Source organism: Panthera onca, chromosome A2, assembly GCF_046562875.1.
Source record: "Panthera onca isolate mPanOnc1 chromosome A2, mPanOnc1 haplotype 2, whole genome shotgun sequence".
Classification (NCBI taxonomy): domain Eukaryota; kingdom Metazoa; phylum Chordata; class Mammalia; order Carnivora; family Felidae; genus Panthera; species Panthera onca.
In genome coordinates, this window is record NC_138340.1 from 46,366,354 (window position 1) to 46,381,364 (window position 15,011).

Here is a 15,011-nt window from a genome sequence, read left to right on the forward strand (position 1 = left end):
AGCCCACCCTGGTTCAGGGGACAATAAAGGTCTCTCAAAGGGATCAAGTTTCAACAGATGGAATTTGGTTAACAAAAGATTCACAACCTCTGCTGTTTTTCCCCATGCCTGTGTCCAAATTTGAGATGACTATTTTTTTTTTTTTTTTTTTGGTTTTGATGAAGATAGGTATATATTCACAGAAGTGATGGGACATTTTAGGGCTAATGACAGTGGTTCCATTAATGAGCTGTGAGTACACCAAAACAGAATGTAATGACTTGACTCACCTTATGGCACATGTAGGATCCACCTTTCTTCACCCGGTCTTTCCCAGAAGGGGGGCCTTTCTGTGGATTAAGAGAACTCGTTAGCCCAGAGAACACAGATGCTCCTCACAGACTGGCCGAGAGTTCATTTTAGTCCAACCAGCTCTTCCACGGCTGCCTTAACTTTCTACATGCTTTTCCACCTGTGGGCAGAAAACCCGTGAACCCATGCACCCTGAACCCATGCACCTTCCCAAATGCCCACCTCTCCAAATCCTACCCACCCTTTAAGGTCCCGCTCAGGTTCCCACTTTGATAAAATCTTTATGACTATAGTAAGCAATCTCACCTCTAAACCCCTGTAATAGCATTTCTCACCTAGATGACTAACAAGCTGCTTGGCAGTATCTTTTATATCACCTTCTCAAGTTAATATGCAAATTTATCCTGCATAACAACTGACTTGTTCAACTAGACTGGCTAGTCTCTTTGAATTATGTTTTTATAATCCTACTGTGTAACAGCTAGTAAACCCTTTGCTGACTGAAGAAATTTGCCTTTTATCTTTTAAAAAAAATTTAGGTCAGGTTAATTGAGGTATAATTTACATACAGTAAACTTTAACCTTTTTAAGCCTTTTTAAATGCACATGCCTGATGAATTTTGACAAATGTATAGGCAAGTAACCACCACCACAATCAAGATATAGAACACAGTTTATCTTTTCCAAAAAGATTTATATAGTGCTTACTATGAGCCAAGCATGGATGCAAATATTAACCCATGCAATCTCCGTAACAACTTTTTTTTAAGATTTTAGTTTTAAGTAATCTCTGTACTCAACATGGGGCTCAAACTCACAACCCCAAGATCAAGAGTCACATGCTCCACCAACTGAGCCAGCCAGGTACCCCTCTCTATAACAACATCTTTTTTTTTTTTTTTTAATGTTTGTTTATTTTTGAGGGAGACAAAATGTGAGTGAGGAGGGGCAGAAAGAGAGGGAGACACGGAATCTGAAGCAGGCTCCAGGCTCTGAAGTGTCAGCACAGAGCCCGGACACAGGGCTTGAACTCATGAACCGTGAGATCATGACCTGAGCCAAAGCCAGACACTTAACTGACTGAGTCACCCAGGCACCCCTCCATAACAACTTCTGATGTAAGTTAAGCAAGTGGCAGAACAAGGATTCACACCCGGGCAGCTGGTTTGAGTCCATTACACTCCCTGTTTAGAGACCAGAAATGGAGGAAATTGGACAATCCCTAAGAGGAGGCAAGAACACACAGTGACTACCACTGTAATGAAAATTGAAGCCAGAAACAGCCAGCCAAGAGGTAAGACTATTTTTTCTAAGGAGAGCTTTGGATAGAAGTGCACTGGAAATGAACATCCTTAAACTTTAGCTGCCAGGATAAAAGGGCCTCAACATCAGATTAGCCATGCAAAGAACATCTGAGAAGTACCAATAACCTCCTACAAACCAGAACCACATACGGGAAGTTTGGGGGCTAAAAGGATCTTTTTGCTTTTCCCCTATTATGCAAAAAAAATCAACTAATCACACAGCTGCCTACTTTTTGTCTACTGAACACAAGAGACGGTTGAATAATGCTGCCTATCTTAGTTTTCCTTTTTCTTGACAACTACTTGTCTAGTGTCAAGGGCTCAGACAAAAGTGGCAGAAGTTAAAAGAATCATGTTTTCTCCAAGCATGGTTAACACACTGACTTGCAAATTTTTTTTTTGAAGTTAACAATTTTTTTTAATTTTTTCAATATATGAAATTTATTGTCAAATTGGTTTCCATACAACACCCAGTGCTCATCCCAAAAGGTGTCCTCCTCAATACCCATCACCCACCCTCCCCTTCCTCCCACCCCCCATCAACCCTCAGTTTGTTCTCAATTTTTAAGAGTCTCTTATGCTTTGGCTCTCTTCCACTCTAACCTCTTTTTTTTTTTCCTTCCCCTCCCCCATGGGTTTCTGTTAAGTTTCTCAGGATCCACATAAGAGTGAAACCATATGGTATCTGTCTTTCTCTGTATGGCTTATTTCACTTAGCATCACACTCTCCAGTTCCATCCACGTTCCTACAAAGGGCCATATTTCATTCTTTCTCATTGGCACGTAGTACTCCATTGTGTATATAAACCACAATTTCTTTATCCACTCATCAGTTGATGGACATTTAGGCTCTTTCCATAATTTGGCTATTGTTGAGAGTGCTGCTATAAACATTGGGGTACAAGTGCCCCTATGCATCAGTACTCCTGTATCTCTTGGGTAAATTCCTAGCAGTGCTATTGCTGGGTCATAGGGTAGATCTATTTTTAATTTTTTGAGGAACCTCCACACTGTTTTCCAGAGTGGCTGTACCAGTTTGCATTCCCACCAACAGTGCAAGAGGGTTCCTGTTTCTCCACATCCTCTCCAGCATCTATAGTCTCCTGATTTGTTCATTTTGGCCACTCTGGCGTGAGGTGATATCTGAGTGTGGTTTTGATTTGTATTTCCCTGATGAGAAGCAACGTTGAGCATCTTTTCATGTGCCTGTTGGCCATCTGGATGTCTTCTTTAGAGAAGTGTCTATTCATGTTTTCTGCCCATTTCTTCACTGGATTATTTGTTTTTTGGGTGTGGAGTTTGGTGAGCTCTTTATAGATTTTGGATACTAACCCTTTGTCCGATATGTCATTTGCAAATATCTTCTCCCATTCCGTTGGTTGTCTTTTAGTTTGGTTGGTTGTTTCCTTTGCTGTGCAGAAGCTTTTTATCTTCATAAGGTCCCAGTAATTCACTTTTGCTTTTAATTCCCTTGCCTTTGGGGATGTGTCGAGTAAGAGATTGCTACGGCTGAGGTCAGAGAGGTCTTTTCCTGCTTTCTCCTCTAGGGTTTTGATGGTTTCCTGTCTCACATTCAGGTCCTTTATCCATTTTGAGTTTATTTTTGTGAATGGTGTGAGAAAGTGGTCTAGTTTCAACCTTCTGCATGTTTTTGTCCAGTTCCCCCAGCACCATTTGTTAGACTGTCTTTTTTCCATTGGATATTCTTTCCTGCTTTGTCAAAGATTAGTTGGCCATATATTTGTGGATCTAGTTCTGGGGTTTCTATTCTATTCCATTGGTCTATGTGTCTGTTTTTGTGCCAATACCATGCTGTCTTGATGATGACAGCTTTGTAGTAGAGGCTAAAGTCTGGGATTGTGATGCCTCCTGCGTTAGTCTTCTTCTTCAAAATTAATTTGGCTATTCGGGGCCTTTTGTGGTTCCATATGAATTTTAGGATTCCTTATTCTAGTTTCGAGAAGAATGCTGGTGCAATTTTGATTGGGATTGCATTGAATGTGTAGATAGCTTTGGGTTGACTTACAAATTTTAACTATGTGGTCATAAGTTCATGTTTTCTAAGCATTTCCAGGTACTTAGAAACGGTCACAGACTAAGCCACTGTCTATTCTTCATTCCACTGCAGGGTCGCAGTATTTCCATGGCCTTAAATGCTTAATGTTACACTAACAAACTTTTAGGACTTGATCTCACCAACTGTGAAATCATGACCTAAGCCAAAATCCAGAGTCAGTTGCTTTACCGACTGAACCACCCAGGTGCCCCCAAAACTGCAAGTTCTAAATGTCTGCCCCAATAATCCCAAAAGGCCAAGGTGCAGCTAAAGTTCTCAGGAAAAGAGATAAAGAAGCAATCTCTGAGTGTTAGTGCAGGGGAATCTATCTTCATTCAAAACATGTAGGAAGGCATGAAGGCCATCAATAATGAAAAATCCACACAAGATACCACAGAACCCTCATCAGTACGACTGGCTTATTGAATGAGAAACAAGCCTGCAGGAAGGAAGGTGGCCAATGTGCTCAAGGCCTGCCAAGATGTATTTCATAAGAGAACTAACAACGACATTTTGTGTAGTCAGGAGAGACACTTCCCTGTCCCTCCTTTTTATACCCAACACAATGACAAGGGAAAAAACAGAAAGGACAGAGTTGGACAAATTTTCATCAGTCAGCAAAGAGTCAAAAAGCACTACTATTAAACATGCTGTTTGATAAAGTCCACAGTGTGGACTACTGAACAGCTATTAAAAAGAATGAGGCATGAGGCATTTCTGTAAGACTCTATTGCACTATCACTTTTGCTTAGAACATAACACGGAATCAAGCATTTATTCTGATTTTCTTATACATGGTGTCCCAGTGGGGAGTTGGTTACCCGGAGCGAGCATCTGACCCTGGAGCACAGGAGGATGCCACGTGGGCCACTCCTCGCTGGTAACACATTCATCTACGTCTTCATTCTCATTCAGTTCAGTGCACTGTTTGATTTACCTCGAGGCTTGCCCTATGACCCATGGATTATTTAGAAGTGTGTTGTTTAGTTTCTAAGTGTTTGGAGATTTTCCTATTTTATTTGTTATGGATTTCCAGTGTGACTCCACTGTTGCTGGAGACTATACTTTATACAATTAAAACTTTTTAAATGTACTGAGGTTTATATGATGGTGTGGGATGTGGTCTCCATTGGTATATTTTCCATGACTACTTGAATGGATATTCTGCTGTTGTAGGGTAATTGTTCTAGAAATCTTGGTTAGATCCTATCCACTGATTGTATCACTGTTATTTTATGTCCTTGCTGATTTTCTATGTAATTATACTATCGATTGTTGAGAAAGGGGCATGAAAGTTTCCAGCTACAATTGTGGATTGGTCTATTTCTTCTTTGAATGTTCTGTTAAATTAGTTTTTGCTTCATATGTCTCAGCTGTATTCAATGGTATATACACATTTAGTATTACTGTTTCCTGGGGCACCTGGGTGGCTCAGTCAGTTAAGCATCTGACTTTGGCTCAGGTCATGGACCATGAGTTAGAGCCCCATATCAGGCTCTGTGCTGACAGCTCAGAGCCTAGAGCCTGCTTCAGATTCTGTGTCTCCCTCTCTCTCTGCCCCTCCCCTGCTTGCACTCTGTCTCTCTCTGTCTCTCTCAAAAATAAACATTAAAAAAAAATTCTTAAGTATTTCTATTTCCTCTTGTTGGATTAACCATTTTATCACTATAGAATACCCTTCCTTGACTCTGGAAACTTGCTTTGCTTTAAAGTCTACTTTATAGGAGTGTGTGGGTGGCTCAGTCATTTAAGCTTCCAACTTCAGCTCAGGTCATGATCTCATGGTTCATGGGTTCAAGCCCCATGTCCTATGCTGACAGCTCAGAGCCTGGAGCCTGCTTCAAATTGCCTCCTTCTTTCTCTGCCCCTCCCCTGCTCACACTATGTCTGTCTCTCTCAAAAGTAAACATGAAAAATTTTTTGAAGTCTACTTTATGTATTAATATAGCCATTCCTGCTTTCTTTTGATTAATGTTTGTATCTCTTGTCCCAACATTTTATTTTTTTTTAAGGTTTATTTGTTTTTGAGAGACAGACAGAGTGCTAACAGAGGAGGGGCATAGAGAGAGGGACACACAGAATCTGAAGCAAGCTCCAGGCTCTGAGCTGTCAGCACAGAGTCCAACGCAGGGCTCAAACTCACGAACCATGAGATTATGACCTGAGCCGAAGTTGGACGCTTAACTAACTGAGCCACCCAGGTGTCCCCCAACATTTTGTTTTCAATCCACTTATATCGTTATATTTTAAATGAGTTTCTTGTAGACAGTATATAATTAGGTTATATTTTTTAGTCCCCACTGCCAATCTGTCTCTTAACTGATATATTTAGAGCATGTACTTTTAATGAAATTATTGATATGTTAGAATTTAAATCTACCATTTTGTTGTTTTTCTGTCAGTTCTCTATGATTTTATTTCTGTTTGCTTTTTCCTGTCTTCCTATATATTACCTAAACATTTTTGTTAAGAAATCCATTTTTACTTACCTATAGAGTTTTGAGTGTACATTTATATATGTGTGTGTGTGTGTGTGTGTATACATGTATATTATCACAGTTTTATATATAGATCACAGTTTTATATGTAAATCACAGTTTATATCTTATCATTTATATCTACATTACAGATATATATGTGACATGTAAACATATATATAAAACTGTGATGATATAAAACATCAGAGTCTACTGGTGTTATTTTACCAATTCCAGTGAAACATAGAAAACGTATCTCCTTTTATATCCCTTTAGCCTCCCCTGTTTATAATGTAATTGTATGGGGGCACCTGGGTGGCTCAGTTGGTTAAGCATCTGACTTTGGCTCAGGTCAAGATCTCAAGGTTAGTGAGCGTGAGCCACAAGTCAGGCTCTATGCTGACAGCTCCGAGTTTGAAGCCTGCTTCGGATTCTGTTTCTCCCTCTCTCTCTGCCCTTCCCCACTCTCTCTCTCTCTCTCTCTCTCGAAAATAAACATTAAAAAAATAATGTATGAAAGACTTCTTCTAAATACATTTAGAAACACATCAGACTATGCTATAATTTCTGCTTCAACCATCAAACAAAATTTTTAAAACACGAGAGAAAACGCTTTAAAACTATCATGCCATTTCCTCGGGCCTTTATTAGGATCTCTGATGAGAAGTCCACTGTCATTTGATTTGACTTTTTCCCTATAGGTAAGGTATTCTTTCCTCTGCCTTCTTTCAATATTTTTCTTTGTCTTTTATTTTCAGCAGTTTAATTATGATGTCTTGGTATGGATTTCTTTGGGACAGTCCTGTTTAGGGTTCACTTAACTTCTTGAACCTACAGGTTTAAGTCTTTCCTCAGTCTGGGAGGTATGCATCCAGTAACTACTTTGAGTGCTCCCTCAGCCCCACCCTCTTCCTTCTCTCCTCCAGGACTGCCATGACACAAATGTTAGATCTTTTGTTAAAGTCACATAGGTCCCTGAGGCTCATTCGTTTGCTTATTTTCTCTTTTTTCTTCTGTTGTTCAGAATGGGTACTTTCTTTTATTCTAGTCTCCAGTTCACTGATTTTGTTGTTGTTGTTCTTGCTGTTGCTATTCTGTCCCTCCTATTCTACTTTTGAGCCCATTCATAAAGCTTTTATTTTGGTTATTCTATTTTTCAGCTCTAAATTTTTCATTTGGTTCTCATTTATATCTTCTATTTCTTTCCCGAAGCTTTCCATTTTTCTTTCATTTGTTTCAAGCACGTTCTTAATTGCTCACTGAAGAATCTTTATCATGGCTGCTTTAAAATCTTTGGTGGAAAATTCTAAAACCTCTGCCATCTTAGTGTTAGCATCTATTGTTTCTTTCGTTTGATTCTGGGTATGATTAAATGATTATTCAGTTGAAACCTGAATACATTTTTATTATGTTGCAAGCCTCTGAATCTTATTTAACTGTGCTGTTTCACCTGGCTTTCTATGACCCACACTGGCAGGGGAAGGGAGGGAGGGAGCCATCTCATTATTGCCAGGTGAAAGTAGAAATCCAGGTTCCCCACATGGCTTCCACTGACACCTCAGGAGAGACTCTCGTTATTTACTGGTACATGGAGGGGAGAGCTCTGGTTCCCCACAAAGCTCCACTTACACCACAGTGAGGGTGGCAGTATTACTGCTTAGCAATGATGAAAGGCCTTGTCCTTACTTTACCTTCTCTGATGCCACCCTGGTGGGGGTATTAAGGCACCTCAACACAGACTCATGAGGGTGCAAGTCTAGGCTCTCCACATGGACTTTGCAGGCTTGGATGAGAACACGATTTTTTATGCAGTGTTTGGATGGAATAAAGTGGTTACTGCCTAAAAGTTTTCTGTATGGTTAGACTACCCCTTTCCTATTTTCTCTTTTAACTAGATACAGCAGGCTTTCCTTGGGACTTTATATCTGCTGGCATTTGTAGGTTGCTGGTTTCCTCAGCTCCAATTCTGAGACATATGGATCAAAAGAAAATGCATGTAACTCACTACCATTTCATTTCTAAGGTCCACAGGTACTCTTCCTTTTTTTCACCTATCTTATTTATTTATTTATTTATTCATTCAGAGAGAGAGAGAGAGAGAGAGAGAGAGAGAACACGAGTGGGGTAAGGGCAGTGAGGGAGGGAGAGAGAATTCCAAGCAGGCTCCACACTGTCAGCTTAGAGCCTGATGCAGGACTCAAACACATAAACTGCGAGATTGTGACCCCAGCTGAGATCAAGAGTTGGACACCCAACCGACTGACCCACCCAGGCACCCTTCTTTTCACCTTTCTTACATTTATTTTATTTGTAGTATCCAGAGTTTTAATTACATTTAGTGGGAGGAACAGGGAAATGTATGTCTCCTCCACTTTGCCAGAACCAGAAGAAAAACCTCCTTCATCTTCATTTTTAAAGGATAGTTTTGTTGGACACAGAATTCTTAGTTGATAGTTTTTTTCAGCACTTGGGATCTATCACTACACCATCTTCGGGCTTCCATTGTTTCTGATGAGAAATCAGCCATTAGTCACATTATTCTTGCCCTATATGTGTTAAGGGGCTTCCTCTTTCTACTTTCAAAATATTATCTTTGTTTTTCAATAGTGTAACTATGATTTGTCTAGGTGTATTCTTCTTTGTGTTCATCCAAATTGAAGTTATTTCAACTTTTTGGATTTTTCAGATAATTTTCATCAAATTTGGTATTTAAACAATTTCTTCAGAAATATTTTGTCCCTTTTTCTCCCTCCTCTCCATCTGGGACTCCTATTATACATGTGTTACATAATTATGTTGGAGCACCTGATATTGTCACACAGTGCTCTACTGATCTGTGTCCAATTTTTCTCCCCCCTCTATTCTTTGGCTTGGGAAATTTCTCTTGATTTACCTTCAAGTTCACTGATTCCTTCTTCTATTTCTAATCTACTGAGTTAATCTAGGGAAATTTTATTTCAGTTATTGTATTTTTCAATTCCATAAATTTCACTTTTTTTAAATCATTTGCATTTGTCTATTGTGATTCTCTGTTGACTCACATCATATTTCCTACTGTATCTTTGAATACATTTTCTTTTAGTTCTTTAAATATAGTAGCTGCTTTGAAGTCTTTGTTAAATCCAAATGTGGGCCTAGTCAGTTTCTATCTAACTAATCTTTTTCCTTAGTATGGGTTAAACTTTGTTAATTTGCATGTTAATTATTTTTTAGGTGAAAAGTAAACATTTATTTAGATTATCTGCTCATGTGCACACACATACACACACACACACACACACACACACACACTAGTTGCTATCATGACTGGCAAGATAACATTCTCTCTACTCTTACTAATTAGCATTTCCATAACAAAATCCTAAAAAAAATAACACACTCATATATGCTAATACAAGTATAGACTCCCTTTATAAAAAGGGCCATTAAAGGACAATTGAAGTTGCTTGAAGAGGAAAGAAGGGATTTGAGATACAGGATGAAAGTGTGTACCTTTTGAAATTCACATCCACAAACTACCTATTCATTTAAAAAACAAAAACAAAAACAAATCTGTTTCACTGATACTCAGCAACAGCACTGTTCATTAAAACCTAAAAGCACCTTTTATTTTGCATTTACTACCTCCTCATTATAATCGATTCTTAACTACAAAATAGCACAATACATTTTTAAAGCAGGAAATAAGAGTTAGCCTCCAAAAAATGGCTAACCCACCACATCATACACTTTCCTTTTTACAACCATCATCCTTTTTATGAACCAAATAAGTGAGGTACCACTCCAATGGTATTCAGATGCTAGCTGACTATTAGCCTTTCAACTATTGTCAGTGGGAGCAGGTTTGGAAATACTATTCAGTTTAAAAGTAACAAGCAGATTTCTTTTAACACTAAAGGGACTCAGAGCTGAGCAGAAAAGGTGGGAGCAGTGGATTTACTCCTGGATGGCAAAATCTAGGTTGTCTGAAATCAGAAAATGCTTTTGAGATCAGCTTGTTCAGAAGCTCCCCATCTGAGATCTTTGGAACTGAGAAAATAGAAATGGGATATCCTGCACTTATTCAAGATTTCAAGGAGACTTTTTAAAGACCTCATAAAATTATCAATGAAAAAGCTGCTCTAGATAACCAAAATAGGTATTTTTTAGGCCCTAAGTCTTTTTGGTCATACCTGCATTATCAACATTATTTCTCATCATTAGCCCCCAGGACAATAAGTTTCTCACGTCCCCGCATTGATACTAGATTCTTTCTACCTTATATGCCAGTCCCCACTGTCCATTAAACTTCTATTTATCTTGCAAGATCCACCTCTATCATCTCTTTTTTTAAAAATAACACATTTTTATTTATTTTGAGACAGAGAGAGAGAGCGTATACGAGCACAAGCAGAGGAGCAGCAGAGAGAAAATCCCAAGCAGGCTTAACCAACTGAGCCACCGGGGAATACCATCTCGTAATGAAAATATTATCTCTTAATGAAAAGCATGAGCTCTGCAGCCAGACTACCTGCCTGGGTCCAAGTCATAGCTCTAACCCTGACTGTGAGACTAGTCTAGGTCTCATCAGGTATCCCGTCTGCATCCCACGTTCTTCCCCAGCAAAATGGAGATGATGATAGTACCTACTTCATTGGACGGATGTGGAGATTAAATAAAATAATGCATATAAAGCACTCAGCAAGTAATAAACAATAAATGTGCAGTTGTTACTATCATATAGTATTAGTTCATAACTAATCGGGTTTCCCAAAGGTGCCCATAAACTTAATAATCCAGGTGGCATGTACTTTCTAAAATTCCAAAACCAAAGAAATCACTTGACTCAGTTTTTCTGAATCCAAACCCCCAAAGGGAGTCCAAGTTCTAATAAAACACCTGACATGTTAATAACCCTGTAGAAGGAAGACAGGCTATCCTACTTAATGGTGAAATTCACAAAGCTAGTCACTGCATGCAGATGTTATCACCACAGCATCAGACTTAGCAGAACATTTTCAATGATAAAACCAGCACAAAAACATTCTGGGAACCATGAAAAAAGTGGAGTGAACTTCACCTCAAGCAGCTTTTAAAAGCTCTTAAAAATGTGATTTGCCTCTGTACTTCTTAGTCTCTCCTTGCCTGGTCCAGATGATAATACAAACACCTGAGGAGAACACTGAAATTCATTATTTTCAACTTGACAATGGCAGCTAGCCTTTATTTAATATCATTCCTGATAACACCCAGTAATCCTGTAAATACTTTAAAGTGCTTCAAATACAGTTTTTTCATCTGCAGTTCAAGTACTGCTTCAAATCAACCAATGATAATAATGACAGCTTTGAAGAAGCAATAGACATCCAGGGAAGGACTGAATCAGGGAAGGTCATACATAGCTGCTCCTCACTGAGTCTCCTCCATTTCATCACACTCTCTTCATGTGCTCAAGCTAGAATCCTCAGGGGTAATTCTGGATCCGCCACCCCCCCCCCCGCCCCCCCGCCCTAATCCCCAAATCCAGCTGGTCTGATTAGCTCTACCTCTAAAGCAGATCTCTAATTGTGGCAGCTATCATCTCCATGGTAACCACCCTGGTCCAAACCACCATTTCTCACCGGGACTACTATAATATCTGTTAAAGGGTCGTGCAGCTTCCTAAATGGTACCTAGTCAGAGCATGATGATTTTGGTAGAATAGACAAAAGACTATGCTACGGCGAAAAAAAAAAAAAAAAAAGTACGTACTTTATGATCTCATTCATCTAGAACTCTAAAAAATAGAAACTAATGTATTGTGACAGAAAGCAGATCAGTAATGGGTGGCAGAGAGGGGCAAGAGGAAAGGATTACCAAGGGACACAAGGAAACTTTTCGGTGATGGATATGTTCACTGTCTAGACTGTGGTGGTTTCATGGATATGTGTGTGTATATACTTTTTGATCTGTGTGTATACACATCCACACTGATGTATAAACTTATCAAATAGCACACTTTAGTTTCCTGAAACTTATGCCAATTATACTACAATAAAACCTTTTAAAAATAAAAACAAACAGGATGATATTTTTAATAAAATATAAAGTGTGGGATTTGCTTCAAATAAACCAGGGGAAGTGAAGAGCAAGGACAAAACGGGAAGAAATACAGATGAAACAAGATTAGACATGAGTTGATAATTTTTAAAACTAGGTCCTAAGAACATGGGGGTATAATATACTATTTTCTTGACTTTTGCATATTTGAAATTTTCTATAATAAAAACAATTTTTAAGTTAAAGGGGAGAAAATCATAAACCAGTATAAACTAAAAGAAGAAAAATACTATGCTGGCTCCAGAGCCCCAGACTGCTAGTAGTCAAAAACTTCCTTAGAAGTTGAAGAGCAGGGGAATGTGGAGTTTAAAGGGACAGATTTTATTCTCTACTCTATCACCTGAGAAATGTGCAAGTTCCTTTGAGAGCTAAGTCATCCTTTCCCTGGTTGGCTCAAAGCTGGGCGCCCTTGCACACTTGACTTCTAGTTGAGCCTTCAAGCTGTCAGATCACACAGGCTCCCACAGATATGCTTCCAACAGCCTGAAGTTTAGGATAAAAGAAAAACCATCTTGCTGCCCATTTGAAGTACTTCATGCATGCTGAAGCAGCACCTGGTTAGATAGCCAAGTACTACAGCCACAGGCAACTCAGAAACACACAAACAGAAGCAGCATTTTTATCTTCTTTTCCTCCAAGCCTCTGCTCATGGATCTTCCAAAAGGAGTCCCAACCACATCAACCAATTTTTAAAGAAAGGAACTCTTGGCCAACATTTGCTTAGAGCACACTAACTCATCATCTCATTTGAGCCTCATGTTTAACCTTGGAAAGAAGCACATATCTTTACCCCCATTTTAAGCACGCTAAATACTGAAACTCAGAGAGATGAAATAAATGGAGTGCCCAAGGTCACACAGCTAGCATGTGGCAAGGCCAGGAGTCAAGGTCCGCCCCACCTCTGTGCCTGTCTAGCGTGACTACCTTGCAAGCTTAGCAGCGACTCTGATCAAGATGCATATATGAAGAAAAGTCATATCCCAATTAACCCACTTTTTTTTTTTTACCCAATCTCAAACACGTCAAAGGATTTTAAGAGTAGGTATATGAAACCATTACTGCAAATAAAGCTTTTTCAGTTATGTATAATTTCTTTATCCCCTAGCACAAGGATGTATGAAGAAGGGACAGCAATTAACTTTAGACATTACATGAGGAGAGGAAAAGGAAGGTAATGCCCAAAGAAAGATCAAAGAAAGAAAACTAGGGATCAGAGTGGAAAGAACAGCACATTAAACACAAAACCCAAATTAACAACCCTGATGGTATGTTCTCCGTAAAACCAGCATGCCCTGGGTGGTGATTACCCTGTTAGTGAAATGAAAGAAAACAGCCATTTCTTTCAAGCTACTTGTTTCACCCATGCTAGGTTAAAATGGAAGAGAATTTTTCAAAACTGTATTAAGTTTGCTCACACTGTGGTGATTCTCCATTTTCCAACAAAAAAAAATGTCACTTTCAGAGCTCAAGGTCTACAGTAACAATTCTTGCTTCTGGGGTAATGCATGAAACTGGGTATTTAAAACATGGATTCTAGTTGTCACAGCTAATAATAGCAACTAGTACTTACTGAGCACATATTATAAGTAGGTATTGTTTTTAATGCTTTTAATCTTCAAAATGGATCTTCTGACACAGGTTCGATTATTGGTAGGGCAACTATATAATTTATTGCCCAAATAAAGATACTTTGAGGAATCAAAGGGGAAAGCCATTAACAATTGTGCCAGGCACAGCCACAATCCAGAAACATTTGGACATACAATCATTAGCCTCATTTTGCAAATGGAGACTTAAGGAACGGAAAGGTTAAATAGCCTATCCAAGGTCACACATCTAGTAAGCCAGGGTTCAAGCCCAGGTCATCTGGCTCCAGGCTCATATTCAGCCATTCTGCCATGTGCCCCCTCTGAGCTGATATACTACCTTTTTTAAAAAAGTAAATCATTCCACTGTTCACTTTGAAGCACACAAACCTCTCTGTATTTCAGAATACATTTGCTACAAGAAAATGGCTAAAACCCAAGGAGAACTATGACTCAAGAGTTCATATCTTTAAAAAATAAAGACAGGGTGCCTGGGTGGCTCAGTCAGTTACCCGTCGGACTCCTGATTTCAGCTCAGGTCATGATCTCATGGTTAGTGAGATCGAGCCCTGCGTTAGGCTCTGCACTGCCAGATTCTCTCTCTTCCTCTCTCTCTCTCTCTCTCTCTCTCTCTCTCTCTCTCTCTCTGTCCTTCCCCTGCTCGCATTCTTTCTCTGTCTCTCTCTCTCACAGAATAAATGAAAACTTTAAAAATACATACATACATACATACATACATACATACATACATTTGCTCTTGGATATGCAACTGAAACATGTCCCTTGTTAGACATGCTTTTCTTAATTACTTTTCTCCGCATATAGTATCTCCTCATTTCACTCAGGAATAAATCCACATCTAAAGCAGCAACACCTACCACTCAGACATGCATACTTAGATTGATACCACATATACATTCAGTGGTTTCACTGGCTCAAACCACACTGGGCTTTGGGGTCTTAACCTTATACCATAGAAGCAAAGTCTCACCTTCCCTTGAGTATTACTGGAATGGTTTTCAAAAACTTCCAAGGAAAAATGATGTCCCAGAAATGAGTTTGGTAAGTAGGGAGTTGAACATTTTTCTTTCATTACTAAAAAAAACTACAGGCATCATAAAACTTCAGAGAGCCACAACGTCAGGTAGGTAGAAAGTGTTTTTGTGAATATACAAGACCGCTTGCGGATGTGCTTTTTAAGGCAACACAATACTGGCGT

At 39.1% G+C, this 15,011-nt stretch overlaps 1 protein-coding gene across 2 annotated transcripts in view; it reads right to left on the minus strand.

Moving 5' to 3' along the window:
* Window positions 1–15,011, minus strand: part of SUMF1 (sulfatase modifying factor 1) — a 98,308-nt gene that overhangs the window by 11,519 nt on the left and 71,778 nt on the right. For both annotated transcript variants that reach the window (XM_060631612.3, XM_060631611.3), the window contains one exon: window positions 270–329. In XM_060631612.3, the coding sequence (XP_060487595.2) occupies window positions 270–329 (60 nt within the window). The remainder of the gene's footprint in view (window positions 1–269; window positions 330–15,011) is intronic.